The sequence below is a fragment of the Palaemon carinicauda genome, chromosome 35, assembly GCF_036898095.1.
Source record: "Palaemon carinicauda isolate YSFRI2023 chromosome 35, ASM3689809v2, whole genome shotgun sequence".
NCBI classification, from domain to species: domain Eukaryota; kingdom Metazoa; phylum Arthropoda; class Malacostraca; order Decapoda; family Palaemonidae; genus Palaemon; species Palaemon carinicauda.
This window is the reverse complement of record NC_090759.1, coordinates 68,162,478-68,190,169: the sequence shown is the minus strand read 5'-3', so window position 1 is coordinate 68,190,169 and position 27,692 is coordinate 68,162,478. Positions and strand designations below refer to the sequence as shown.

Sequence of the window (27,692 nt, the reverse complement as noted above, 5' to 3'; positions counted from 1 at the left end):
TTTTTGGTAAATCTTCTGACGATTTAGCTGCAGCATCTGCTTTTTCATAATCCAAAACCCCAAAAATGAGCAGGAATCCAGCATATTTCGATATTTACCCTTTTGGAATAAAATTTGTAAAACGAGCTAAACTACAACCCTAGTTGCAAAAGGATGCTATAAACACAAGGAAAAATGAGCCGGTAGGAAAGAAAATAAAGAAACAGATGGAAAGGTGTGACTGCGTAAACCCTCAGGCAAGTGGACTTTAGCCCAAGACACTGGAAGGCCATGACACAAGACTAGAGAACAATGGTTTGATTTGGAGCATCCTTAAACTAAAAGAGCTGCTTACCATAGCTAAAGCATTTCTTATATCCTGATCAAGTGGAAAGTAGCCACTGAATAATTATAGTGTGGGTTAACCCCTTGAGGGAAAACGAATTTTCCTATCATCTTGGTGTTGTCAGATATATGAGGAAAGGGAAGAATATGTAAAGAACAAGCAAGACAATTCGATGTATGTGTAGGCAAAAGAAAAATGAGCCTTAACCAGGGAGATGTATAAAGTAGTATTATCTGGCCATTCAAAGGACCCAATAACTCTAGTGGTAGTATGTCAATGAGTGACTGGTGTCTTAGCCAACTTATTAGCTACAAGTTGGTTCTTATGATTACGACGTTTGTAGGCTTCTATGGCACTTCTCAAATCAGAATAAATGACAAATTTTAGTCACTTAATCTTCTAATGTTTTAATGTGAATTGCTAACAAAATGACTGTTATTTCACATGCAAATACTGATGTTTCAGTAGCTAAAGAGAACAGAAAGGTGGCTTCCAACTTTCACATAAAACTTGAGATATTTTGGGGAAGATAAAAAGGGTAAACTACAAAGTCACACGTCTCGAATGTGATCCATAAATTGAGCTGTCTATAATCCGTCCTGGATAAGACTTGTGCTGTACAGATCATCAATAAAGTTGATCTCCTTGTACCCCAAATTTTATGATACTACTTAATCACTAGATAGATAGCATTATCATATTTAGATTTGATGTAAGATACGTGTTCTTATCAACTGTGGTGAGTACCAAATATATTAATCTAAAAAATTAAAGTTTACCTTATCTAGGATTTGGATTCAAGTGTCAAAGCTGGATTTATTTCTGGGTTTTTCTACCATCTGCTATTCTTATAAAACATTGCTTGAGTTTTATTTTTTCCTTTGCAGAAGGCCTGAAACCAAGAGAAATAGTCCAAACTTGTACTTTTCAAGGGGTTATACTAAGAATTCTTTGTAAATGACAAAATATTATTAGAAGAGTAATATAAAGACTACTTTCTACTCATTTTGGCATTTGGCCAACTATGCCATTAAATGTCAATGCAAAAAGTCCCCCACTCAGGACACTACCCTGCACACCACCGTCAGGGTTAAAAGATTCGGAATATGAATTGTCTATACGAGTTTGGAATGTTCCCACCAATATTTCTAATGAAAATATCATGGCCTTGAAAATTATTATGATATAAGGATTTTAGTACTAAATGCTTACAAGTCATCATTATCATCTCCTTCCATGCCTATTGACACAAAGGGCCTCAGTTAAATTTCGTCAGTTATCTCTATCTTGAGCTTTTAAATCAATATGTCTCCATTCATCACCTCCTACTTCACACTTCATAGCCCTCAGTCATGTAGGCCTGGGTGTTCCAACTCTTCTAGTGCCTTGCGGATCCCAGTTGAATTATTGGTGATCTTATCTCTCTTGGAGAGTGCTAAAGCATGCCCAAAATATCTCCATCTACCCCCCACCATGATCTCATCCACATATGGCAATTGAGTAATCTCTGCTATAGTTTCATTTCTAATCCAGTCCTGCCTTTTAACTCCCAATATCCTTCTGAGGGCTTTGTTCTCAATTCTATACAATCTGTTGGGTATTGTTTTATTGTCATACCACGACTCATGTCCATAAAGTAACACCGATCTCACTAAACTGATATATAGCCTGATTTTTATATATAATTTAAGGCGATTCGAATTCCCAATTTTACTTGACCTACCCATAGTCTGATTTGCTTTTTTTCAATCTTTCATTAAACTCTAATTCCAAAGACCCAGTATTAGAGATCATAGTTCCTAAATATTTAGATCATTCTATCTCATTAATACTTTCTCCTTCCAATATTTCACCTTCCAATGCATATTCCGTTCTCATCATCTCTGTCTTTCTTTTATCTATCTTGAGCCCAAACACCTCTGATATTTCATGAATTCTAGTAAGGAAGCTATGCAAGTCCTGTGGCGTTTTACTAATAAGGACAGTGTCATCAGCATACTCTAGGTCTGCTAATTTTCTGTTACCAATCCAGTCCAATCCTTCTCTCCCACCCCCATCTGTTCTAAGCATTACAAAATCCATGAGGACGTTAAATAACATAGGTGACAACACATTCTGTTGAAGTGCTCCACTTTCACTGGAAATTCATTTGATAGGACTCCATTATCATTAGCCTTGCACTTGCTATGCTCATGAACAAACTTGATCAAATTTACATATTTAAGAGGAACTCCATAATAACCCAGGACTCTCCACAAAATAGGCAGGTGAACACTATCAAAGGCTTTTTCATAGTCCACAAATGCCATCAAAAGTGCATTTCTATATTCTACACATTTCTTGCTGTACCACATGCCTTAAAATGAAAATTGGTCAGTACAACTTCTACTTTTTCGAATTCCTGCTTGTTCACCTCTCAGTTTTTCATCAATCTTTCTCTTATAGTCTCTTCAGAATGAGCATACAATATATTTTCATGACAACTGATGTAAGTGAGATACCTCTCAAATTATTTCAATCAGTCATACCTCCTATTTTTGGCATTTTCACCAACACTCCTAGCTCCCATTCATCAGGTTTTGTCTCCTCATGCCACATTCCAAAAATTAATCTTGTAAGTATTCTGGGAGTCCCTTCATTTTTGGCCAAAATCACCTCGGCAGTTATTTCATCGTATCCAGGAGCTTTCCATCTCTTTTAGCTTCGACTTCAAACACACTGAATTCATTCATGGGCACATCAAGTAGTATCATATAATTTGTGAATGTCAAAAAATTTGGCTAATTTTTTCAAGTGTGAAAGAGGGTCCAAGTTAGATCCTTCTGTTACTGAGACAAATTAAGAAGCTGACAAAATTTTACAACATAGACACCAATTCAATCTATATTTTACCATTTTCTCCAGTGCACTGATTTACAAACATAACTGGTCAGTGAAATAGGTCTCTGTAATTACTGAAGATGGATTACTGGGATATTTTCCTGACATAGTTATTGGTACTACAGTTGCATGTTTACATGCCTCTGAAAATAGATGTTTAGTCCAAAGATGATTATAAGGCATCGAGCTACAATTTGATAAGGCAAATTCCAGTTCCTTGAGTAAATCTTGTATTGTAATTTATTAAAATAGAGAAAATTCATCAGCACAATGCGTCAAATTCAACTCTTACAGAGCTGGTCTAATTAAATTTTGGCATTTCAAGATGGAAACCCTTGAGTCCTATCTCTATGATATTGGCCTACCCATGAAATCCGAGGGTCGAATTTCTGTTCGAAAATAGTTCTAAGTGTCATTAGTGTCATTACGGGAATATTGACACTCTTTTGATGCAAATATTATCAGGTATTAGGCATGAAAACCAAAGTTCTCACATAGTGTGTTGAAAAAAGAACTCCAATCCCGGCAAAAGCATCCCTTCCCAAAAATCTAGGCAGAGAAAGGGGGGAAAAGAGATTGAACAGCACGGTGAGAAACAGTTGATAGAATATGAATGAGGTTGAAATAGTAATATGCAAACAGAAGTATATGAGAAATTTTGAGACAAACCAAGGAAAAGGTTATTCCCCAGTTCGATAGCCTTCCTGCATGTTGAGAGACTTCAACATGGAGTATCGTTTCAGTGTTAAAGTCAAATGGCTTTCTCAATAAGGTGTACCTGGTGAGGCTAAGGGAATAATATTTTCCATCTAGGTGGATTCTGAGGGACTTGATAATGAATAGGGTTGTCTATTAAGATTATGAAGTATAGTAGCAGACAAAGAATGAGCAGTTCTTGAACCATTTCTTGAATCCAGGTGACTGGATATAACACAAGCATAAGTTGAACTCTCTAACGAAAAAAAAATTCTAGCTGCACAAAGGTAAAATTTTGATCATTGACTGTCAGAATTATGGCTTATTCCTGCTGAATCTGGAGAGATTTCCCTTACAATGGAACAATCTAAAGAGGTTTCATGGAACTTTGAGCAAAGGAAACGTTTACCGTTAGTACATTTGGCATTGACCTAACCAAACTCGTAAAACTTGTAACACTGCAATGTGGTGTGCGCGGGGGAAATTTCCTGTTAAAACTGTTCAAGTGTCTAAAATTAATAATCAATTAGATAAGGTGACGAAATATTAATAAAATACCATTATTTCTCCATTCAGTTTTTCAAATTTAAAAATAGCAGGAGAGCATCTCTTCAATATATCCTCTTCTGAGAAGCCATAGATACCAACAATGAATAATTCCCCTTGAATGATCAAACGTCTGGTGAGAAGAGACACACTGTATTGGATAACATCAGATTGAGAGGGTTTAAAATTAGTCAATATACTGAGGGAATTTTATTACCAACTTTGACCAGCAGGCTAGATGTGGAATTGCTGAATCTCTTACGGAGATATTGCTAAAACTATTGCAGGGCGCAAATAATGGGGCATGAGTTTGAACCTTGACAAATCTCAAAGTATGATTGTAGGTGGGTTTAGGATAGTGGCCTATCAACATCCAGATCTCGGCATTAATAGTGTCTCTTTAACTATATACAACTCCTTTAAACGTTTAGGTGTGAGTCTTGATTGATAACTTCCTTTTGAGAAATATTTGGTCCATTAGTTTTTCAACTACATAAAGAATCAGCTTATTGAGAAAGCCTTTTACAATTTTTGGTGATTAATTTATCCTGAAGAAATGTTTCAATTCGATCATTATATTTTGTTTTGATTATTGTTCTGTCTGGTATTCCGCTACTATTTCTCATCTTGATTTGTTGGACAAAAAATGTGGTCTATTAAATTTCCTAAGTGTGATCTTGATATAAATCTCTAGCATCATCGTCCAGTTACTTCTTGATGTATATTGTGTAAGATTTTTCATAATTTTGACAGTTTTGTATTCAGATCTTCCCAGCTTTCCATCCTGCATATAGTTGCCTTTTCCATCATAAAGCTCAACACTATACAGTATTGTAGGTATTATAGTTTTCAACCTGTGACCACAGTGTGGAATGATCTTCCTAATTAGGCAATTGAATCGCTGGAACATCAGAAGTAGAAACTTGCCATAAATTTTTTTTTGGTTTAACAGGTTGACATAAGTCTCTCTTCATAGCTTATATATGACAGATCTCTTTTAATGTTACTCAATGGTAGCTAATTTTCATTGCCTTTTAGGGGCGCCTTAAGTGGCAAACAATTATGAGCTTTATTGGGTAATTCAGAGGTCAAGTACTGTACTGTAAATTAATTTTTCTAGGTACACTTGGAACTGAATAGAGGCTGGGACAAATTCAACAGGTATACAGGAAACTATGAAGAGAATTTTCAGTACTTCTTGAAATGGATCCTCAACAACCAGGAGTGTGTCAGAGAATCTTCAGAGAGGCAAGATTTAATTTCAGTAGAAATCTTTATCTAGTCCATTAAGCATATTAAAACCTTTTAATTTAAACGTAAAATATGCAGAGCCATGCTAAAATGATTGAATGAATGATTTATAATTATCGGCATCATAAGTTGCCATTGATATGGATTTTAATGCTTAATAAACAATTAATGATTTCAGCTTAAAAACTAAGATAAAAACAGAAATGAATAAATAACTTAACAATAAGACTTTTAAAATTCAATATATCATTTAAAAACAAATAAGAAGGCCAGCTTCCAATATGAACTTGAAAATACCACTGGCATCATAAAAATGTTCCCTCCAAAAATCTTGGTGAGGATGTACCTGCCATTCTCACCAAGAGCTTCAAACAGGAATTGTCCCCGGAAACCCACAAGATAGGGACATTCAATATTCAATAAGTAAATACTTTACAGTCAGAGGAACCAAGCAATCATCATAAAACGGCTGACACGTGCTAGTCATGAGGAACTCATGAATTAAACGTGTGTGGTCAATTCTAAGGCGACAGAGGACAGTCTCCCACCTTCTTGGTGTATTATGATACTTCCATTGAGATATAGCATTTTATATTTCCTTCACTTTATTTCAATTGATGGAATTTCAGTAACGTTGCCAAATATCAACAAGACACTTTTTGATATGAGGCAAAAGTTGTTACATGGAAAAAGATATCTTCTGGGAAGTCATTTGTCTGCTGATTCTTTTCCCAATTTGTCTGCTTCTTCATTTACTGGCACACCCACATGAGCCGGGACCCAGCAAAACTTAACTTCGTTACCTGCAGTGCAACAAATTTTTAAAACTAAATTGGTAATATTAAAAATGTTATTTTCATAATAAAATAAATTTTTTAATACACTTACCCGCTGGTTATATAAGAATGGCTAGCGTCCCTGACGCCTCGGCAGAAAATTCCCAAAATCTCGTGTAGCTATCGCAAATATGCCAGGTGTACACTAGTGCCCTCACGGTACAACAGGTAGAACTATACCCAACCTCTTCAGATTTTCCATGCCCCATGGTTTCTAGAGGGGAGGAGGGTGGGATTTAACCTATATAACCAGCGGGTAAGTATATTCAAAAATTTATTTTATTATGAAAATAACATTCTTAAATATAAAACTTAACCGCTGGTTATATAAGAATGGCTGATTGACACTCTTGGTGGTGGGTCAGAGACAGCTACATAATTGGAAATTCACTTAAGCGTTACACAAACCACTTAAGAGGTTCTCACCTGATAAGGAAGCTGACAGCAATGCTCTGCCTCATTTTGTCTGCTATCCTAAGAAGATCCAGCGGTCCACCCAGGGGGCTCATGATCTCTAAGAGCTGTCAAACGGTTCAATAACCTATAACATGACAGGACCTCAACTAATACCCTTGTTCCGGGAACTCTCTAGGAACAAAATGACCACCTGACTAGATCAAAGATTGCGGAAGATTGTCGACCAATCTTCACGTACAATCATAAAAGCATATATAATAGTTCCAAGAGAAGAACAGGGGTACTAGGAATACAGGGAAATGTAGTGGTGAATGTCTCACCTACTACTGCACTCGTTATTACGAGTTAACCCAAAACGTAGACGTCCTCATAAAGAGACAAAACGATTTAAGAAATGCAAGGAGAATACAGGAATACCCCTTCACAAGGCTGTATACGCGATGCTTTGCAGAGAACCGATTAGTTTAAAAGTTACAGAAGCTCTTATAGCTCTAACTTCATGAGTCTTTACCCTTTCGACATGTTACGATCTGTTACACAACAGTATGAAAGAACTCTTGTAATTAAAGTCTATACCAGACGATAGAGCGTTTTAGACATAGATAGCGCAGGCTTCTTGACCGTGCACCAAAGAGTCATGAATAGACTCTTAACCTCTTTGGTCCTGTCCCGATAAAACTCCATCGTTTTAACCGGGTAAAATACTCTTCATAGCCCTTGACAAACCAAATCCGAGAGGATAAAGATCCCAAAAGATTTAGGCCATGGATGAGAAGGACATTTGTTAATGATCAAGAATCCAGGATGCGAGGCACCTATGGCTTAACCATTGTGAAGTCCATGTTCTTGCTAAAAGATTGAACTTCACTGGCTCTCAACTATAGTAGACTTATTTAGAAAGTCTCCAAAGTTAGGCCTTAAAAAGAAAACAAGTGTAAAGTCTCGGATCTGTCATTACCGCGAAATTCCAGAAACGAATCCCAAATTTAGGCTGGAGCATCTTGCTGACCCTTCTAAGTCATCTCAAATGACCTGAGAAGATCTATAAGGTCTTTATTTGATAGATGCAATCTTCTGCGTCTGCAGACAACTGTCCTCATACTCCTGTAAACCTTGATGGTCGAGGAGGAAAAATGTGTTTTCCTTCCAAGGTTTGAGAAGAAACAGACCGTTTGTCTTAGAGTTACCAAATGAAGAGCCCTTTAGCTCTACACTACTCTACAAAACACCCTAATTGGGTTGTAAAACCTTGAGGCAAAGGTCCCTTGTACAAGCGATAGCTCAGCTGTCTCCTTCGAACAACCTCTTGATCATAGGGGTTTTCCAAAATACTGGAGGCAAGTAGACCTAAAGCTTGATGGTTTAAAAATAAAGCGTTCGTGATCCTGACACAGGAAAAAACGGACTGATGACATGCTTCCAGCAAACACCCAGCATGGGACCAGTATGGTTCCAGCCTGCTGTATATGCTCATTAAGTCATGAGAGAGAGAGACAAGATCTAGACCTCCCCCCAACACAAATCCATATCAGTCACAAGAAACCGATATCGAAGCTAGGCCTGCTGAAAAGAAGCATCAACAACATGAACCTCATGCTGTGAAGTTAAGACCTGATCGTGTGTACCAACAAATGTTCAACACACTTGAAGTCAAAGTTTGACGCGAGAAAGCGTTTGCTGTGAGGCGAGAGCGACACGAAGAAAAGACAAGTCTGTCCATACTGCTGTGAGCCAAAGACTAGACTATATACGTCTAAGATGCGACTAATGTCGCATGTGCTTGCATCCCTGTAAGGTACTAGCGTGCAGTATGCGTTCACCTTGTCGAGTGGATACAGCGCTTTGTGTACGTCTCGCCTGCTGTAAATCTACAGCGTGCTGCCCGTAGGCAACAGTATCGTGTCCGGTCAGTGGCACACAGGAGCAACTGTTAGTCTATCATGATGCAGAAAAACCTAACTGACCTTATCCAGTATATGTCCAGGCTGGCACATGCGTCTAGGTTGCTTAGGATTTCAGGTTGACATGTTTGTCGAGAGATGCTCACGTGTAGCATGCATTCGCATGAGTGGAGACACGTATCCCGCAGATCGCGAGGATGGGACAACTAGTTGAAAGGATCAACTTTGACTGTCAGCGTCTGTGACCGCGTGCACGTCTGTGCCGCTACAAGCGTATGCTCTACCGCCTCCCGCAACAAGAGCCTATCTTTGCGAGGAGACATTGCTGAGCATCGGAGAACTATGCTGTATGATACTAAAGGAAAACCATCCCTTTGATCTATGTCCTTACACTTTTAGGAGAAAACATTCCCCCCCCCCCAAGAATCGTAAACGCTAAAAAGAGATGAAATTGACCTCCTTTAGCTCAGACCAATTCTACACTCGCGGGCAGCTTGTGCGCCACCTCAAGTGTGAGTGAAGGCTAGAAGAGATCATCAACCGCAGCCCCGTGAGCAACCTGGGAGAGTCCCTATGACATTCCCAGCATGCCTTGTTCGTGACCTGAACGTATCCCATGCTATGAGATATCGTTAACAGTAGTCTCTCGACCCCAGAAGAAAGTACTAAACAATTCCTCAAATTGGGGGCGGAGAGGAAGTTTAAACAGAAGCAAACTGAGCACCTCTTCTCTCGAAGAATTGTGTGTCTTGCGCGCTTTTTGCGCTGACACGTCGCCTTTTTTCAACAGAAAAATCTTCCGGCGAACATCAGTAACTGAGGGATAAGTTACAAGAAAACATACAACTCCTGAAAAGTTTTGGACGTATTGATTGTTGATGACCAAGTCTAAGAGGACAACTCTGTCTTCCCTGACTGTGCTTCAGATTCCAGAGGAAGAGCCAGGATTATATATGATTCTTCTGACTTCCGCTCCTCTCGTGGAAGAAAAAACACACTCGATTGCTTCTCATTTAAGAATCGCAACACACCTGAGGTGAGAGCAAGTTCTGTTCGTGTGCCTACATGACGATTAACTTCCTAGTCTAGAAGACAAGAAGAATGTCGAACGTCATCCGATTGAAGCTGTGCTCTGAAACGAAATGAACTCTTAAATTGAGACTTACAATTCTCTCAATCGTTTGAATGGGAATGAAAAGTCACTAAATCCCATATAAATGCAGCAAAAAATTAAATATTAAACATTAAATATTACCTTAATAGGTATAATTTTTATCAAATAAAATAAACCCTTAAATTAAGGAATTCCAATAAGAGATGAATCATCACTCATATTTATTGGAACATTTACACTTAATATACGAACAAACTTAGTATTCCACTAAGGAAACAACGATACATAAAATCGTGCTCTACATCGATTCGTATAAACATTAAAAAAAATTTAACTTCCTTTAATCTCTGACTAGGGAAAAATACTGACAGGATCAATTAGTTAAAAAATAAAATGTTCCTTTTATATAGTACAACTAAAAAACTTGAGAAGTAAGAAGAATGTACTATTCATAAAAATCTCTACGAAATATTGTACTATTGTAACAATACTGATAACTGCGTAACAACTGAACGCTAGTTAATCTTTGCAAACAGATTGAAGATTACCTCAAGAAAACTATTTAAAGGATAAAATTTGCTTAGATTAATAATCCTTTAATTAAATTTATAACTTAATATTTCAAAAGAAAGTATTCACTTACAATTCTTTGTAAAAGCAAGTCGGACTTATAGCCTACGACATAAGGCTGTGACGTCATCATGCTTTCGTGAGGTTTAAAATAAGCAGAAAAACCTTTTAATCTTACCTTTCAAGTTATAAATACGTGATCACAGTTCAAATAAAACAAAAAAGCGAAAGCCTAAACTCAAAAAACGTTAATACATCACCAAATAACGTCCAAACAGAGTAAAAAGCGAGAGAGAATTTCCAATAGAACCGACAGTCACGCCGGCAGGGAAAAATCTGAAGAGGTTGGGTATAGTTCTACCTGTAGTACCATGAGGGCACTAGTGTATACCTGGCATATCTACGATAGCTGCCGAGGCGTCAGGGGACGCTAGCCATTCTTATATAACCAGCGGGTAAGTTTAATATTTAAAAACTGTCAGTGCCTACAACACAATTTTTGCATCACTAAAAACAGTAAAATTACCATCTTTCATCATGCTATTTTTTCAATAGCAGTTAGGCTACCAAGCAGTTCTGTTGTAAAGATAGAGGATGTTAAAATGAGTGCACGTTTGCAATTAAAAGAAGAATAGTACATTCCAAATTCAACACCAGAACTGCATTTGGAGCCGTCCGTAAATATAAATCCACTGTCCATGTGTTGTTCTGCATGTTCAAAAGGTAACATTTATAATGTTTCCCTTAGTGACAATAACATAATTACAGAGGGAGATCTCTTGAAGCTGGGAGGGGCGACTGATACCCTGAAAGGTAATACTCCACTTCTAGTAAGATGCATGGAATTTAGCAGTTGTTTCATTCGAATCCATAAGGTTTTTGGGATGTAGAGTGAGCCCCATTTTAAGAAAAATTCTCTTTACTGGGAGCTTCAAATGACAGTGAATTAGGAAGCCTCTGTAACCTATACCAATATTTAATCATAGCAGACTTACGATTTAAGTCCAGAGGCCACTCATCTGTATCAAATAAAGGACTAGGGATGGGGAATGATCTTAAAATACCAGTTGCTAATCTGATGCTAGTATGGTGAATGGAATTTAAAATCTTCAACTTGGTAGCAGAAGCTGAAGAATATATTTCACATCCATATTAAAGTTTCAATAGGAGAGTCTGACAATCTGCTCCCCAAGATGTATGGGCAATACTTTGAAAATATTTAAAATCCCTAAGCATTTAAATTTTAGCTTTTTGAGATGAGATCTAAGTCAACAACTTTCTGTCGGAATTTAGACCTAGAAATTGCGTTTCTTCAACACATGAAATATGATGGTTTTATATATATATATATATATATATATATATATATATATATATATATATATACATATATATATATATATATATATATATATATATACATATATATATATATATATATATATATATATATATATATATATATATATATATATATATATAAAACAGCAGTTTGTCCCAACAAAGTACATACAAACTGACTTATTTATACTGTAAAGACACTTTCACATCAGGTGGAAGGTATTATCTCAGAACAATGAGATTTCATCTTTTCTGATGTGAACAGTCTATGTATAAAATAGAAAAAACTGCATAGCAGAGATGGGTAACAAGAAAATATTAGCTTTCTGGCCATGCTATTTGAAGTCCCTTGTGCTATACTGTAGTCTGGTATTTTCTATTGAAAACAATTCCCAATGAACAGTAGATCTACCCAAGTTGTTAATGGGAAGACAGAGAGTCATTCCTCCTGACATAGCCTTTCAATGAAAACTACTTAATCCTTATGCAACAACAATTGTCTGTGGACTATGAACAACAGAGTGGGATACAGAAACCTCCCAAAAACCATGTGACTTTCTAGTTATGTCAAAATCTAAAAAAGATTAAATTTTGGGGGGTCTATAGAGCAATTCCATTGTCCAGCTCAGTAGCAGTCAGTATATGAGAATGCTAGTAATTGCCAAGCAGATTTTGGGTGGGGTGGAACCAAACATATGCAAGTTGTCTACATCATAAGCCATGCGTGGCATTATCCAAACATTATCTAAAGGGGGAATAAATCACTTTCCATACAAAAATAGTGAAACTGCTTACTGATGAACTTATTGAAGATGAAAGAGAACTTCCTGGTGGGAGATATTCTAGCTCAGGGAATTCTTGAAGTGAAAGTGATTTATATGAAACTGAACGAGTGGATTTCAGATAAGGAGAATGGACTGTTTCATCCATTAGCTTTTGATGCATCAGCCCTTCTTGCTTTGGTGTACGGGTGACTCAGTCACCCTCTACAAAACTTAGACTATCAAGTTGTGAACTTTGACCACCAGTTTATGAACAAGGATTATGAAAACAAGTCAATAAACTGGGTGATCAGCTCTGAATAGCATAATGAAAGTGATGCTACCAGTTTAGATGAATCCGAGATGTCACCAGACATAGTTACATTAAGTGGCATGAGGGCCTGCATCCCTAGAAATGCCCATACTAGGGAATAGTCAGGAGGATACTAAACAACCATATCACCCAAACCTTTGTCCGAGGATTTATTCAGAAAATGGATATGAGATCTCTGCTGCCCCTTTACTAGAAAGTGGTCCAAGAACATTCACTGGTTCAAGAATGAGTTTTGTTTTCTTATTATCAGTAAAGCAGCAGAAGATCACATTATGGGATCCCTCCCTTATGTGATAAGATATTTTATGTCATGAGCTACACTACCACATTCTTATGCTGCATCTTAGAAGACATTGTGGTGTGCTGATAAAGGACACTACAACCTCGTTTACATGACTTGAGTCCCAGGTTTACGAGTAAAATCACTTGTATTATGCCTTGAAAGTATCATGTGTATATGGTGAAAGTTCAGTAAGTTAAATTTCTAGTATTGGTCACCTACAAACTTAACAGTGCTTCTATTCTTGTCACTGGTGTGATTGCTTGGTATGATAATGATTAGCATCACTGCACTTCTAGGGGGAGGAGAGAGCCAATTACTGATGATAATATAGGATTGGACATAGATTGGTACTCAATAGATGAGGGTGAATACCATATTTTATAATATTCCTAATATACATTCCAGATGCAATTTTTACATGACTTTCTAGGAATAAAAATTTGGGTTATGATTATTTGGAAAAGTTTTATATTACTGGCATAAATGCAGTTAGGTAGATATTTTTCAAGGTGGGAATGGTAGAAAACAACACAATCAAATATACAGGATCGCTGAATTCGCAGTAAAGGTACTGCCTAAGAATTTAATGCTGTCTTTTGATTTAATTTTAACAAGAAAAATAGCATTCATTTAAAAAATCTATAAACAGCAATAACAGACTAATTGTAAATTATATATTCAAAAATATTTTTTTTCAGTATTTTGCACTTCAATATCATTTTTATTTCTATATTCCAGATTGACTGCAGATTTCATAAGTCCTAGGGGTAACTTTATTAAAATGATGAAGACCCCTTACAGTTACTTAACAGCTTGGACTATGTATGCTACAGAGTGAGTATCAAATATATTCTCTGTGTACAGTGCATTCTTTACGTACAGTGCAGTCTGAGGAAACACTTTTAAGAAAATGTGAAGCATTTTCAAATTTAGTATCTGTATTTGGGGCCTATAAAACTATTTACTCATTAAAAATTGGCAGGTTTTATTTAGATTTCTACAAAACAAAGGTAGAGTATAAGGAACAAATGTTTGTCATCTTGATATTTATAAATATTGTATAAGGTGTCCCATAAAGTAGCAGACTGAAATTTTAACAGCATTTCCAATGGTTTGTATTCGTGTAGGAACAAAGGAAGTAAGATTTAACCTAAACTTTCCCTAAAAAGGTATCCATTAATTTCTACCACCTTCAGTTATTAGGTTAATAAAAATTAAACACACTTAGTCATTGGTAGGTGGGAGGTTTCATAAAAATGACAAATTCGTAGATAATTTGTATTTTTCCTAACTATACAAACCTTAGCTATTTACATGGGGCTGAAATGACGAGCCATAAGAATTTTAACGAGGGTTTACTACCCCTCCGCTAGTTAGCGAGGGGGGGGGGGTTAGGGAGGGGTATCCTGCTACCCCTCCCCCCTCACACACACACACAGTGCGTGCTCCACTTTACTTAGAGGTAGGACTTATCTCGGGGGACAGGGCTGGCGGGCAAATGTGTAAATAGCTAAGGTTTGTATAGATAGGAAAAATACAAATTATCTACGAATTTGTCATTTGTTCCGTAACTGAAATACAAACCACGCTATTTACATGGGGTGACTTAACCCTTAGGAAGGGTGGTAAGTCCCTGCCAGTATAGCAGTTTGGCTTGCCCGGGGATTCCATATTCGAGAGGTTTAAGTACTCGGACAATAGGGAATCCCTGCTCCTCACTAGCGGTTGTGAAACTGCTGCGGCCTACGTAAGGTGTGTGCGAAGGTGAAAAGTGACTCGTCCTAGGAAGTTGACCTGGAGTTCTTCAGAAGGAAATCTAGGCTAGGACTCTCCACATACCACCTCGTCAGGGTATGGGGACATGACAGCATTACACTTAATACTAGGAACACAAGGAAGCATGGTCTACCTGCAGTGGTTTGAGGTCAGCTGTGCAGAGAACCCAGGATGCTGCTTTCTCCAAGGCAGGAGAGGATGAAGAAAAGATTAAGGGCCAGACAAATCTTTTCATTCATGCAGACTAATACCGGGTAACAATGCCCTCAACCTTCTGCTACTTGTCCATTAAGGAGCCTGAGGTTTAGACCAGCTGTTGTGCAGCCACCACAGGGCCGATAGAAAACGTATCGAGCCTCCTGTGGGTCACGTCTTGCAGGTAGTGGGCTGTGAAGGTGGTCTGACGCTTCAACACCCCAGCTTGCAGGACCTGCGTCACTGAATGATACTTCATGAACGCCAGGGACGTAGCCACGCCCCTGACATCAAGAGCTTTAGGGTGATGTGACGGAGAAGGATCAGGATTCAAGGCCAGGTGTATTACCTTGCGAATCCAGGCTGAGATGGTATTCCTGGTGACCCTTCTCTTCGTTTCCCAGTGCTCACGAACCAAGCTTGAACCTGGGGACGAACTGCAGCTGTTCTCTTAAGACACAACCTCAGACTCCTTACTGGGCAAAGTAGGAGATGGTCTGGGTCATCTGTAACAGGAAGGAGACTCGAAACCTGGAAAGAGTCGAACCGCGGGTCCAGCACTTCCGGGTTCTGAGTCTTGGCAACAAACTCAGGGACGAACCTGAACATTACCTCGCCCTATCCCCTTGAATGGGTGATGTCGTATGAGAGACCATGTGACTCGCTTGGCCGAGGCTAAGGCTAGCAGGAACACTGTTTACCCAGTAAGGTGGTGATCTGGAGCCTTACGTAGTGGTTCGTAGGGAGGTCTCTTTAGAGACCTGAGGACTCGAACCACGTTCCAAGGAGGAGGTCTTACATCCGACTGAGGGCAGGTAAAATCATAGCTTCGTATGAGGAGAGAAAGTTCCAGCGAGGAAGAAATGTCTATCCTTTGAGCCTGAAGGCAAGACTTAAGGCTGAGAGATAGCCTTGCACTGCCGAGACTGAAAGGCACATTTCCTCCCGCAAAGACACGAGGAGCTCCGCTATTGCTGGAAGTGGCATCGAGTGGAGAGATACCCTTTCCACGACACCGACCACAGAAAACTCGCCACTTCGCCTGGTAGACTACTGCGGATGACTTGCGCAGGTGTCCAGACATCCTGTTCGCAAATTGTTGCGAAAATCCTCTCTCTTTGAGGAGATGCTGGATAGTCTTCCGGCGTGAAGTCTAAGCGAAGCTAAGGTTTTGTGGAGGATGTTGGCATGTGGTTGTGTGAGTAACTTGTGACGTGGAGGGAGTTCCCTCGGAGGCTCCGTAAGGAGTTGCACAAGGTCTGGTGAACCATTCTGCGAGATGCCCTAGCGGAGCTAGGGAGGTCATTGAAAGACTGACCGATACTCTGGTCTTGTAGAGTACTCTCCTCATCAGCCAGAACGGGGAAAGGCATACACATCGATGTGGTCCCACCGTTGTTGGAAGGCACCTTACCAGAGGGCCTTGGGATCCGGGACCGGGGAGCAGTACAGCGGGAGCTTGTAGTTCAGCGCTGTAGCGAACAGGTCCACAGTTGGGGAACCCCACAAAGTCAGGACTTTGTTGGCTACTTGAGGATCCAAAGACCACTCGGTACCCAGTACCTGTGTCGCACTGCTCAGACTGTCGGCAAGCACATTCCTTTGCCCGGAATGATGCGAGCTGCTAGGGTGATTGAGTGGAACTCGAACCATCTCAGTATCTCTACTGCAATATGGGATGGCTGTTCTGAAAAAGTACCTCCCTGTCTGTTCATATAAGCCATCACTGTGGTGTTGTCGCTCCTCACAACCACAGAGTAGTCCGCCAGGCTTGGTGGGACTTCTGAAGTGCCGAAACACGGCCTTCATCTCTAGCAGGTTTATGTGAAGGAACTTTCCTGGTTCTGACCACCGGTCTGAGGTCCTGTGGTTCAGAACATGCCCCCCCCCCCCCTTTCTTTGATGCGTCCGAAAACAGCATCAAGTCTGGGAGGAGGACGAGAAGATCCACTCCCTTTCGTAGGTTCTCGTCTGCTACCCACCACTGGAGGTCCGTCTGTTCTGGATGTCCCATAGGGATCAAGGTGTCTGGGGAGTAGTGTCCTTGATTCCACCGCGATCTGAGTCGCAACTGGAGAGATCTCATCCTGAGGCGACTGTTGGGAGCCAGACGGGCCAGGGAGGAGAAATGGTCGAGGAGACGTAACCACGTTTGGGTTGGAAGTTCTTCTCGTGTGAGGAAAGGTGTCGTGACCTTCCTCAGCCTTGCTATCCTGTCGTCTGAAGGGAAGGCTTGTGGAGATTGGTGTCAATGACCATGCCTAGGTATACCAGACTCTGAGAGGGCTGCAGAGAGGACTTATCGTGGTCTACCATGATCCCTAGATCTTGGCAAAGTCCGAGAAACTTAGTCTCGATGGCAAAGAAGGGATGCCTTCGAGTTGCTAGGATCAGCCAGTCGTCCGGAAAACGGAGGAGATGGATGCTGATCCTGTGAGCCCATGATGAAATCAGAGTGAACACCTCGGTGAACTGCTGTGGAGAGACCAAAGCACAGCACCTTGAACTGGTATATCTTGTCTTCCCGGCAAAATCTAAAGTACTTCCTTGAGGATGGGTGGACTGGGATTGGTAGTACGCGTCCTTCAGGTCCAGTGTACACAAGAAGTCTTGTGGTCTCACTGCAAGCCTGACCATGTCTGTCGTCTCCATACTGAACGGAGACTGTTTGACAAACCCGTTCAGTGTCGAGAGGTCGATGACTGGTCTCCAGCCTCCAGATGCCTTCTCATAGGAAGGAGTCGATTGTAGAAGCCTGGGGACCCGTCCACAACCTCTTGGAGGGAGTCCTTCTTCAACATGGTCTGGACTTCTGCCCGGAGGGCCTGTCCCTTTACCGATCCCTACTCAGGGAGGAGGGAGGGGCTCGTTACCGGCACTGGATCTATTGAAGGAGGCAAGCTCAAAGAGCTGGCCCTCGGCCTTGTCTCTGGCGCTCTTCATCCCCTGAGACCAGGGCAAAGCTGCACTGGCCCTAGGAAGTTTCTGGGTGGCGTAGATTCGGTCCAGGACCGTATCCTTCCCTTCCCGAGGAGGAATCTCTGGGTCTGGGGGTTCCTGTCGGGTCCTTGCGGAAGACTTGAGCCTTCGGTTCCCTCCTAGGAGGGATACAGGACTCCAGCGATGAAGGATGTAAAGCTTTCGCCCCCTCCGTACAAGAAGACTTCTCAGGAAGAGGTGGGGTTTCCCCCATTGGTGTGATGGGGGAGAGGACCGGATCTTCCGACTCTCCTGGGGATGGGAAATGCTCATCCGCAGGGGAGCGGGAGGAAGTCTGAGGAGGGGTAGGAGCCTTACGTAAGGACTTGCGAAGAGACCGCATAGTCCTTGGAGGAGATACCACATCAGGGATTCCTCTCTCCCTCTTCAGGGGGGGAGGAAGTTGCTACTGATTAGTGACCCCAGTCAGAAAGCACAGGCTTCATCGCCTGCATAAGCGGTCTGACAACGGTGTCCAACCAGGGTTGCTGACTGACAGTCGTGCTGTCAGATACTCCCTCTGGAGGGAAGGGGATCGTTCGATCCCTTGGAGGAGTCGACACAAGAGGGTTCGCCTGTTGAGAATCTGCAATGAAGGGAGAAGAGTCCTTAGACCTGCCCGGAAACCTCCCCTCCTCCGGCGAGCGCGCTGTTCTGCGCTTGCGGGGAGGAGAACGCGATGATGGCCTGTCCGCCAGAATCCCTAATGTAACTCGGGCGTGATCGTGTTGGAGATCGGTGCGCCGATCACGCTGGTGATCGCGCGAAAAGCCCTGTTCTGGGTAGCGCGTGAATGAATCGTGCGTAGCAGGATATTCGCGCACGGGTACTCGCGTGAGCGTGGGCGTATCGGCGATCGCGCGCGGGAAACCATAGGTGCCCACGCGGCTGATCCTCGGCGCTTACGAGCGTATGAAGATCGTCAGCGCTTGCGCGCGAAAAAAGATCGTGGGCGATTGCATGGGGGAAACCATCCCGCGCGCACGATCTTTGGCGCTTACGCGCGACAGAAGATCGCCGGTGCTTGCGCGCGACAGAAGATCGTCGGCAATTGCACGCGGGAAACCATCCCGCGCCCGGAACAAATAAACGCGGACGATCTTCGGCGTTTACGAGCGTATGAAGATCGTCGGCGTTAGCACGAAGGAAGACCGTCGGTGATTGTGCGCGGGAAACCATTAGTGCCCGCGCGCGGACGATCTTCGGCTATGTAAGACGAACATCGGCGCTTGCTCGCATAAGAAAATCATCGGCGATAGCGTGTGCGCGGACGATCTTTGGCACTTACGCGTGTGCGAAGATCGTCGGCGCTCGCGCGCGAAAGAAGATCGTCGGCGATCGCGCGCGGGAAACCCTTGGTGCCTGCGCGTGGACAATCTCCGACGATCGCGCGCGGGAAACCGGGCACGGACGATCCGCGATGGTCGCGCGCGGACGAACCTTCGGCGCTTATGCGCGTATGAAGATCGTTGGCGCTTGCGTGCCTAGTGCGCACCATTAGATCATTGGCTAACGATCCTCGAAGATCGCGCGCCGGAAACCATCCCACACGCAGACGATCTTCGGCGCTTACGCGCGTATGAAGATCGTCGGCGCTTGCGCACCTACTGCGCAACAGAAGATCGTCAGTAAGAGAGCGCGCGCGCGCATAACTGGACGCGTGCACGTAACCGCGCGCGTTCGCTAGGTTGAAGGATCAGCTAACCCGTAGATCAGGAACTGGGATGTGTCCCTAAAAAGGGATGGCATCCCCTGAAGAGGACCAAGGCAGGTCTGCTTCAGAGCGCCGACAATCAACTGGAAGTACTGCTTGACACTCTAAGGAGTGGTCTCTGTGAGGGACCTCTCCCACGAACGGGAGAGGTGCCCTTCGTAGAAGAGACTTGGAGACATCGCAGGCTGAACCGCTGGTGAGCGCCTATGCGCTATCTCAGGAACTCCAACGATGTGCGCTGATGCGCAGGGAACGTTGGTAGCAGCCTCTGGAACAGGATGTCTCTGGAAGGCAGTCTCAGGGACAGCAGGAACAGCAGCCTAGCGCTAGCGCGCAAGAGAACATTGGCGCGCAGGGGATACCTGGCGCTTAAGGGACTTACTCACGATGTGAGAAAACCTCTACTGTCCCGAAGGGATCAGAGCCCGTTGGATAACGGGGAGCGTGGGCGCCCAAAACGCGTCAGCAGCCAGGAACGGATACGGCAAGTCAGCAGGTCCACTAAAGGCACGAGGGACCAAAGGTCTAACGTAGCCTGTGTAGCGAGGCCCTGAAGGGTTGAGTTGCGAGACCCCGAAGGGTCAGCGCAACGTGAAACCGAAGTTTCCCTGTCACTAATCACCGAAGTGTAGTAGTGACTAAAGTTACGAGAGCCCGAGGGATCTGCGTAACTAAAGTTACGAGACCCCGAAGGGTCAGTGTAACGAGAAACCGAAGTTTCCCTGTCACTAAACACCGAAGTGTTAGTAACTGAACAGCAAGCTGTTCCAACAGGAACAATCCTCCGAAGAGGAGTCTCTATGAGTGGCCTCTCTCGCGAACGAGGGAGGTGAACACTTCGTAGAAGAGACTGGTGATGGTGCCCCCAAGGGCCTTAGGATCAGCTGACGTAAACAGGAACAATCCTCCGGAGAGGAGTCTTTATGAGTGTCCTCTCACGTGAACGGGAGAAGACACTTCGTAGAAGAGACCAAAAGGAGCAATCTTCCGAAGAGGAGCCCTTAGTGCGGCCTCCCTCGCGAACGAGAGAGGTCACAAGACTGATCCTGCAGCTGCTCAGCCAGCTGCTCAGCCCCTTGAGCATAGCTACAGAAGCGACCACTCAGCCCCGAGAGCATAGTCGCTTGAAGTACCATGGTCCGGCCTTGCAACCGCTCAGCCCCTTGAGCATAGTTACAAGGGCGGTCGCTCAGCCCCAAGAGCATAACCGCCTAAGGACCAGGAAAAGGGGTAAGAAGGAAGTTAACTAACTACCCTTGGAGGCGAACTTCCTTATCGTTCTAGGATGCACTGAGGAGCTGACAGTTGTTACGGGAGAACTTCTAAGGGATAACGCCCATGACGATGTCCTAGAGAGACGGCAGCGACAGCAGACTCCCCAGGCAGCTCTGCTTCGAAGGCACACTACAGTCCACGAAGAAACAGCATAGTAAACTGGGAAATAAAAAATGAATAATTATTTAACAGAAATTCCCCCGGGTGAAACTCCGAAGAGTAACCCCGAGGGAAAGTAAAACATAAAAACAAAAGTTAGGTGTGCGCCCTCCTCCCCCACTGACATGCACGGGCGAGGGGGAGGGCGGAAAACTTAACAAAAACAGAATTATAACAACTGTAATTATGTAACTGATTTTGAATGTCCCAAGAATCACAGACCCCCGAAGGGAAGTGTTCCCAGAGCTGAAAAGTTAAAAATACAATTAGATTTCATAAAAAATAATTGAGACAAATAAAACGGAATGGCAACTCGGCACGAGAAGCTATCGTAGAAGTCGTAGTACGGAGTAAGAGGTGAACGACCTCGAGAGAGGGACCGCTCTCCATGAAGGCAACCGTGGTGGCCTAGGAGTGAACGGCCGTGACCAAGAAGTGAATCGTGGTGGCCTAGCGCTAAGCCGGCGTTTCACTCTTGTAGTCGAGCACTACACACACCGCACAACACTGAAAAGGAAACTTACTATATTCTATACACAAGAATATATATAAACATCAATAATGTTTAAATATACTAAGTATAAGAAAAAGTAAGTTAAAAGACAAAACATTAATGGCCCTCAAGCGAGGATGGGAGCAGAGACATCCGCTCGCCATCCGAGCCAAAAGTAAAGTGGAGCACGCACTGTGTGTGAGGGGGGAGGGGTAGAAGGCTGCCCCTCCCCCCCCCCGCTAACTAGCGGAGGGGTAGTAAACCCTCGTTAAAATTCTTATGGCTCATCATTTCACCTACGCCGAAGTAATTACCCCATGTAAATAGCGTGGTTTGTATTTCAGTTACGGAACAACTTGGTTTCAGGTGTTCAAACTGGTTCAGTAAATTTATCCTTATAGAGTAAGTACTGTATAATATGAACATTTTTGTTCTGGAATGTGCTGTGCAATGAATTTGTAATTGCTTTCAATACTGAATGGATAGATAACTTTAGTGAAACAATAAATGAAGTGTAAGTGAATGGACAGCATGTTCCAATATATGGTGCTTTTCAATCTTTCCAGGTTCAAGGGGTCGATTTATATTACAAATTGGCCGGTTGAAGAATTTCTCAAAGTTCAAAAAATGCCCGAAATGGATGACATCTCTAAATGGGGTCACGTATTTAAGCATTATATGAGAGGAGGCAAGTAAGACTTGTAATATTTTGCATTACAATAAAATAATAAATTTAGAAGTAATTTGTATTTTTCTTAACAATACAAACCTTTAGCTATTTATAACGGTATTCTTTCGGCGAAGCTGAAAGGACGAGCCCTTATAATTTAGCGGGGTGTTAACAACCCATCCCACTGGTTAGCGGGGGTAGGGGGATAGCTATCTACCCCTCTCACTCACACGCCTATGACTGTGCTTCACTTTGCTTGGAGGTAGGACTTCAAGGAGGACAATATTGGCGGGTAAGTGTGTATAAATAGCTGAACGTTTGTATCGTTAGGAAAAATACATATTACTTCTAAATTTGTAATTTGTTCCTAAGGGACTGTCTGCTAACGGGTTTGACTTAACTTTAAAAAATCGAAAATAGTTTTATTGCTTTTATGTATGCAGAAACATATTGTAAATGTTTCCACAAGTTTCAGCCAATTATTTTTACAAATAATGAAGAGAAAGCGGTCTTTAAATGATGACGTCATCCTTACTGCGTCGTCTCCATGACTGAGTTTGACAGAATCGTCTTTGTATGTTTATTTTTGCATATATATATATATATATATATATATATATATATATATATATATATATATATATATATATATATATATATAGCAATTTTTTCCCTTATGTTTTGAAATCTCATACGTCTGGCAGAGATGAAAAGCATTGGTAGAGGGTAGGCTAACACAAACTACGATCTACGAGAAGACCAGCCAGAGTTTCCAAAGACGTATAGAAGTTAGTTGTATGTGTATTTGTTTACTTACAGATCGTATGTACATTGTGTTTTTACAACGTCCTCGTGAACTTTATAACAAGGCCAATGTTACCCAAGGTCAAAGAAAGAACAAAAAGTAAGCAGAGAGCAACAAAATAGAACCAAGAAGAGAGGGAAACATGAAAAAGAGTACATAGATGGAACATTCTAACTAAAACTCTGGTAACAAGAAGAGGCCGCTGGCAACTCATAACACCCTTACACAAATTTTGTTAGTAAACTTAGGGTTTAAATACCTCGTTTAGGCAGCCTTCATGTAGGAATAAACAATAAAAGTACAAAGTAAGGTTATCATAATATTTTGATTTCTTTTTTAAGAAAAAAAAAAAGAAAAAATGATGGCAAATCTTTGGGACCTCATAACTCAAAAACATACTTATTCACACCTTGGTACATTTTTCTCACTTATTTATTGTTCAATTTTAGAGGGAAAGATGTCAGTGTAAAGAGAAATAAAAAATCCTACAATTTTGTGTAAGAGAAATTTGATTATTTTACGTCTAGATGAAGAAAATTAAGAAAAAAATAATTAGAAAAATAAGAAAAAGGAAAATCCAAAATCTATCACACAGAATTATTCGATTTATAAAGAAGTTTTGATGGTATGATTTTCAATACAATTGGTGTCATATTAGTGGAGAAAAATGTAACTACAATTTTTATAAAAATCATGATTTTTGCTAATAAATCAAAGGTTTTTGATCAAATTACTTGAAATTTTTATATGGTGAAGGTATCATATATGTCTAACATATACAGAAATTATGTATTTTGAATCATTAGCAAAAAATGCAGGACATAGCAGACGGTCCCCTTAACTGTAATATAAAGCTACGCTGTTTATAGGGGTGACTCATTCATTAGGAGGGTGGATGTCCCAGCCAATCTGGCTTTTGGCTTTACCCGGGATCTGCTTTTCTTGAGTAGGTCAACCCCAAAAATAAGGAGAACCTAACACCTCGGGACGAGCAGGCAATTGACAAGCAGGCGACAGACGAGCGGTAGGATGACGGGAACCAGGAAATGGACGAGCAGGAGGTCTGCAAGTCGGCGATTGGCGAGACGATGGTTGACAAGTGGGTGGTCAATGATCAGGAGATGGGATGTACCCTATAGAAGGGCAAACCTCTTCCGAAGGGGATCGCAAGTGATACCTTGGGGGGGGGGGGAATCGCGAGCGATTCTTCGCCGGGGAGTCATGAACCAAAGTTCGGTGACAAACAGAGAGTCGGCAGAAGGTCCGGAGGCAGGCAAAGGTCGGGAACCAGGTGAAGACGGACAAGAAGGCTCCTCCCATGAGGAGGGATACGGGGATGAGGTTGATGAGCCAAAGAGGCATCTCTTCACCGACAGTGAAGGAACACCTCTATGGCAAAGAGGTGGACGGGAACGACAGGGCTTAAGATCACAGTAGCAGCAGCTATGAATGAATTCCCTCGGAAGAGAGTAACACTTGCAGGAGAGCCATGCCTGGTGCTCTGCTATCGACCCCCCCCCCCCCACAAAGATGTTCAGTAAAGAGGGAAATGGAGTCTTCGACTACGGGAGAAGAAGCAGGAGAGTCAGCCGGCAGGGCAGCAGAGTCCTCCGACGACACAACGTCAACGAGGGCCAGAGGATCCACCTCTTAAGTTGAAGAAGGCTGCAAACCACCACCCCGGTGCAGCTGCTACAACAGTGCCTCCCTGGAGGGCAGACCCGATAAACCCAAGAAAGGTAAAGTCTGTAACATAGGAGAAAGTGACAAGGACCCCCGAGGAAGAGGCGGGGCCGCTTCTCTAGGGGAAGCAACCCTTCTCGTGGGCCGAAGTTTTCCAGGAGGTAAGCAGTCTGCGCTACTGCTCGGTGGTCCCCCGGAAGAGGCTGAACGTACATGAGCTTCGGAGGAAGGTCAGGAAGCGGAAGAGGCAGCATTAGGCTTCTTTTTCTTCAAAGTAACCTTCGAAGGAGAAGAATCCCGCTTAGACTTCTTACGCCATCGGCCAACCTTTCCCACTGGGAGGCCGGCCACTCCCGACACTCATTACACTTATTAGACTCATTACACCGTTGACCCTTGCAGATCGGGAAAAGACTATGAGGAGCAGTGTCCTCGGCGGACATGAAGGTACCGCAGATGCAGCCCTCAGGTCTAGGCAGGTACACCTATCCACAGGAAAGGTGTCTACACAAACACTGAAAAGAAAAAGCAAAACTGATTAATGGCAGTCCAAAAATGCGAGGATGAAGAGCGGAAAGGACCACTCATCACCAGAGCCGAAACAAAGTGAAGCACAGTCAGAGGTGTGTGAGTGAGAGAGGTAGCTAGCTAAACCCCCCCCCCCCCCAACTAGTGGGATGGGAAGTTGACCCTTGCTGAATTTTAGTGGCTTGTCCTTTCAGATTCGCCAAAAAAAGTACCCCCATAAAAAGTGTAGGTTAGAATTATAGTTACGGAACAAATGTGCTTTTGTATGAAGACAAACTATTGCCTTATTAGAACCGTGAATTTAGTAAGTAAAATAAAACCAGCCAGAGATTTTGATTGTATTAGATTTAAGAATTTGTTCCATGACACAGCTATGGGGTGTGGGAGAGTGTACAGTGCCTATATGCAACTGGGGGGAACCCCTTGGTTGCAACGAAGTAAAAGGTAAGACATTGTACATCAAGATCCAAAAGAGAAAGATAGAACACGAGGATAATAGAAGGATAAAAACTCACTATCTCTGAAATTCTCACAAACTTCTTCAAAATTTCTGTAAGGACTAAAGCTTTTAGAGTTTGTGACAGACATTTCTAAAAGTCTTGTTACTTATAACAAAGAGTCCGTTATCAATAGTGAAATTCTTCCTATTCAGTAGTGCATAGCTTTCAGGTTGTGATCATCATCCATGACTGATTGGAATATGGCTATCACACATGTGTTATAATTGGCTTTTAAAGTTTTTTATGACCCCCCCCCCCAGTTCATCAGCTGGATTAGTTACGACAGTGGTGTTTAGATGGGAAAAAACACTATCTCCATGTTGACACAGAGAACCTACACAGGTTGTGGATGGCCAGGAGTAATGTCAAGAGTTATCAGAATCTTGAAATCTAAACCTAGCCTCTGTAGGTACTGTTCAACTTTCTGGATCCCTCTCTCTAGTTACGGCTTATTTTGTCTATGTCTACACATACACGAATAGTCTGGCATATTCTTTCCACATTCTCCTCTGTCCTTATACACCTGGCAACACTGATATTACCAAACAATTCTTTTTTGCTCAAGAGGCAATGTAATTGTTCAGAGGCTACTTTCGTCTTGGTAAGGGTAGAAGAAACTCTTTAGCTATGGTAAGCAGCTCTTCTAGAAGGACACTCCAAAGTCACAATTTTTCTCTAGTCTTGGGTAGTGCCATAGCTTCTGTACCATGGCCTTCCACTGTCTTGGATTAGGGTTCTCTTGCTTGAGGGTACACTCGTGCATGCTGTTATATCTTAATTCTCTCTCCTGTTTTTAAGTTTTATAGTTTATATATGAAAGATCAAATTTAATGTTGTTGGTGTTCTTAGTATATTTTATTTTGATTATTTATTACTCCTCCTGTAGTTATTTTATTTCCTTGTTTCCTTTCCTCATTAAGGTGTTTTTCCCCTGTTTAGAGCCCTTGGACTTTTCTAATTAGGGTTATAGCTTAGCTTATAATAGGAATAATAATGGCATGCATTTGGGTTCGCTGACTTGTAAATAAAACCACACCAGATGTGGTGAAAACTTGCATTTCCACATGGTCCAACTTTGGGAAAAAAGCAGTATGATTATTTAAATGGTATTTAATTTCGACGTTAAAAAATTGTGGAGTTTGTGTTGAAATGAAATAGAAGCAATGTATTTTTCTTGATTTACTGCACAGTACTCTAGTTTATGGGGAACATTGAACCCATGGCAGGAAAAGACATACCTTCTGTACATCAATTCTGCAACCATACCTAAGGTTAACACATTTTTCTGGCAATTAGACAATAGAATAATGAAGCTCTCTTGCAAGTAATAGCAAAAGTTGAATATGTGCAGCAAGAGATGATAAATACAAAAGATTTTTACCGATTGGCATGTGCAACCATAATGAGGAATTGTGACAGTGGTGTGCTACATCCTGCAGCATATGCAAAGTGGAAAAAAATGTTTGGAGTATAAAGTTTTCTGTAAACAGTATGCTTTTGGTTAGGTTACCAATCATTTTGAGTATCATCAGTGCTATAATTCACTGATTAGCATTGGTCTTGTTTATGCTTAAATTTATTTTCATACATGTAAGAATTATTTTGTGTTAATAATAATGTATCTCGATACTAATGCATCTATGTAGTAGAAATGCTTTAG

At 41.8% G+C, this 27,692-nt stretch overlaps 1 protein-coding gene across 1 annotated transcript in view; it reads left to right on the top strand.

Annotated features, from left to right (window-relative positions):
- Nucleotides 1–27,692, top strand: part of LOC137627579 (uncharacterized) — a 130,134-nt gene that overhangs the window by 3,388 nt on the left and 99,054 nt on the right. The window contains exons 3-4 of the mRNA XM_068358665.1: nucleotides 13,994–14,089; nucleotides 22,413–22,534. Coding sequence (XP_068214766.1) covers nucleotides 13,994–14,089; nucleotides 22,413–22,534 — 218 coding nt within the window. The remainder of the gene's footprint in view (nucleotides 1–13,993; nucleotides 14,090–22,412; nucleotides 22,535–27,692) is intronic.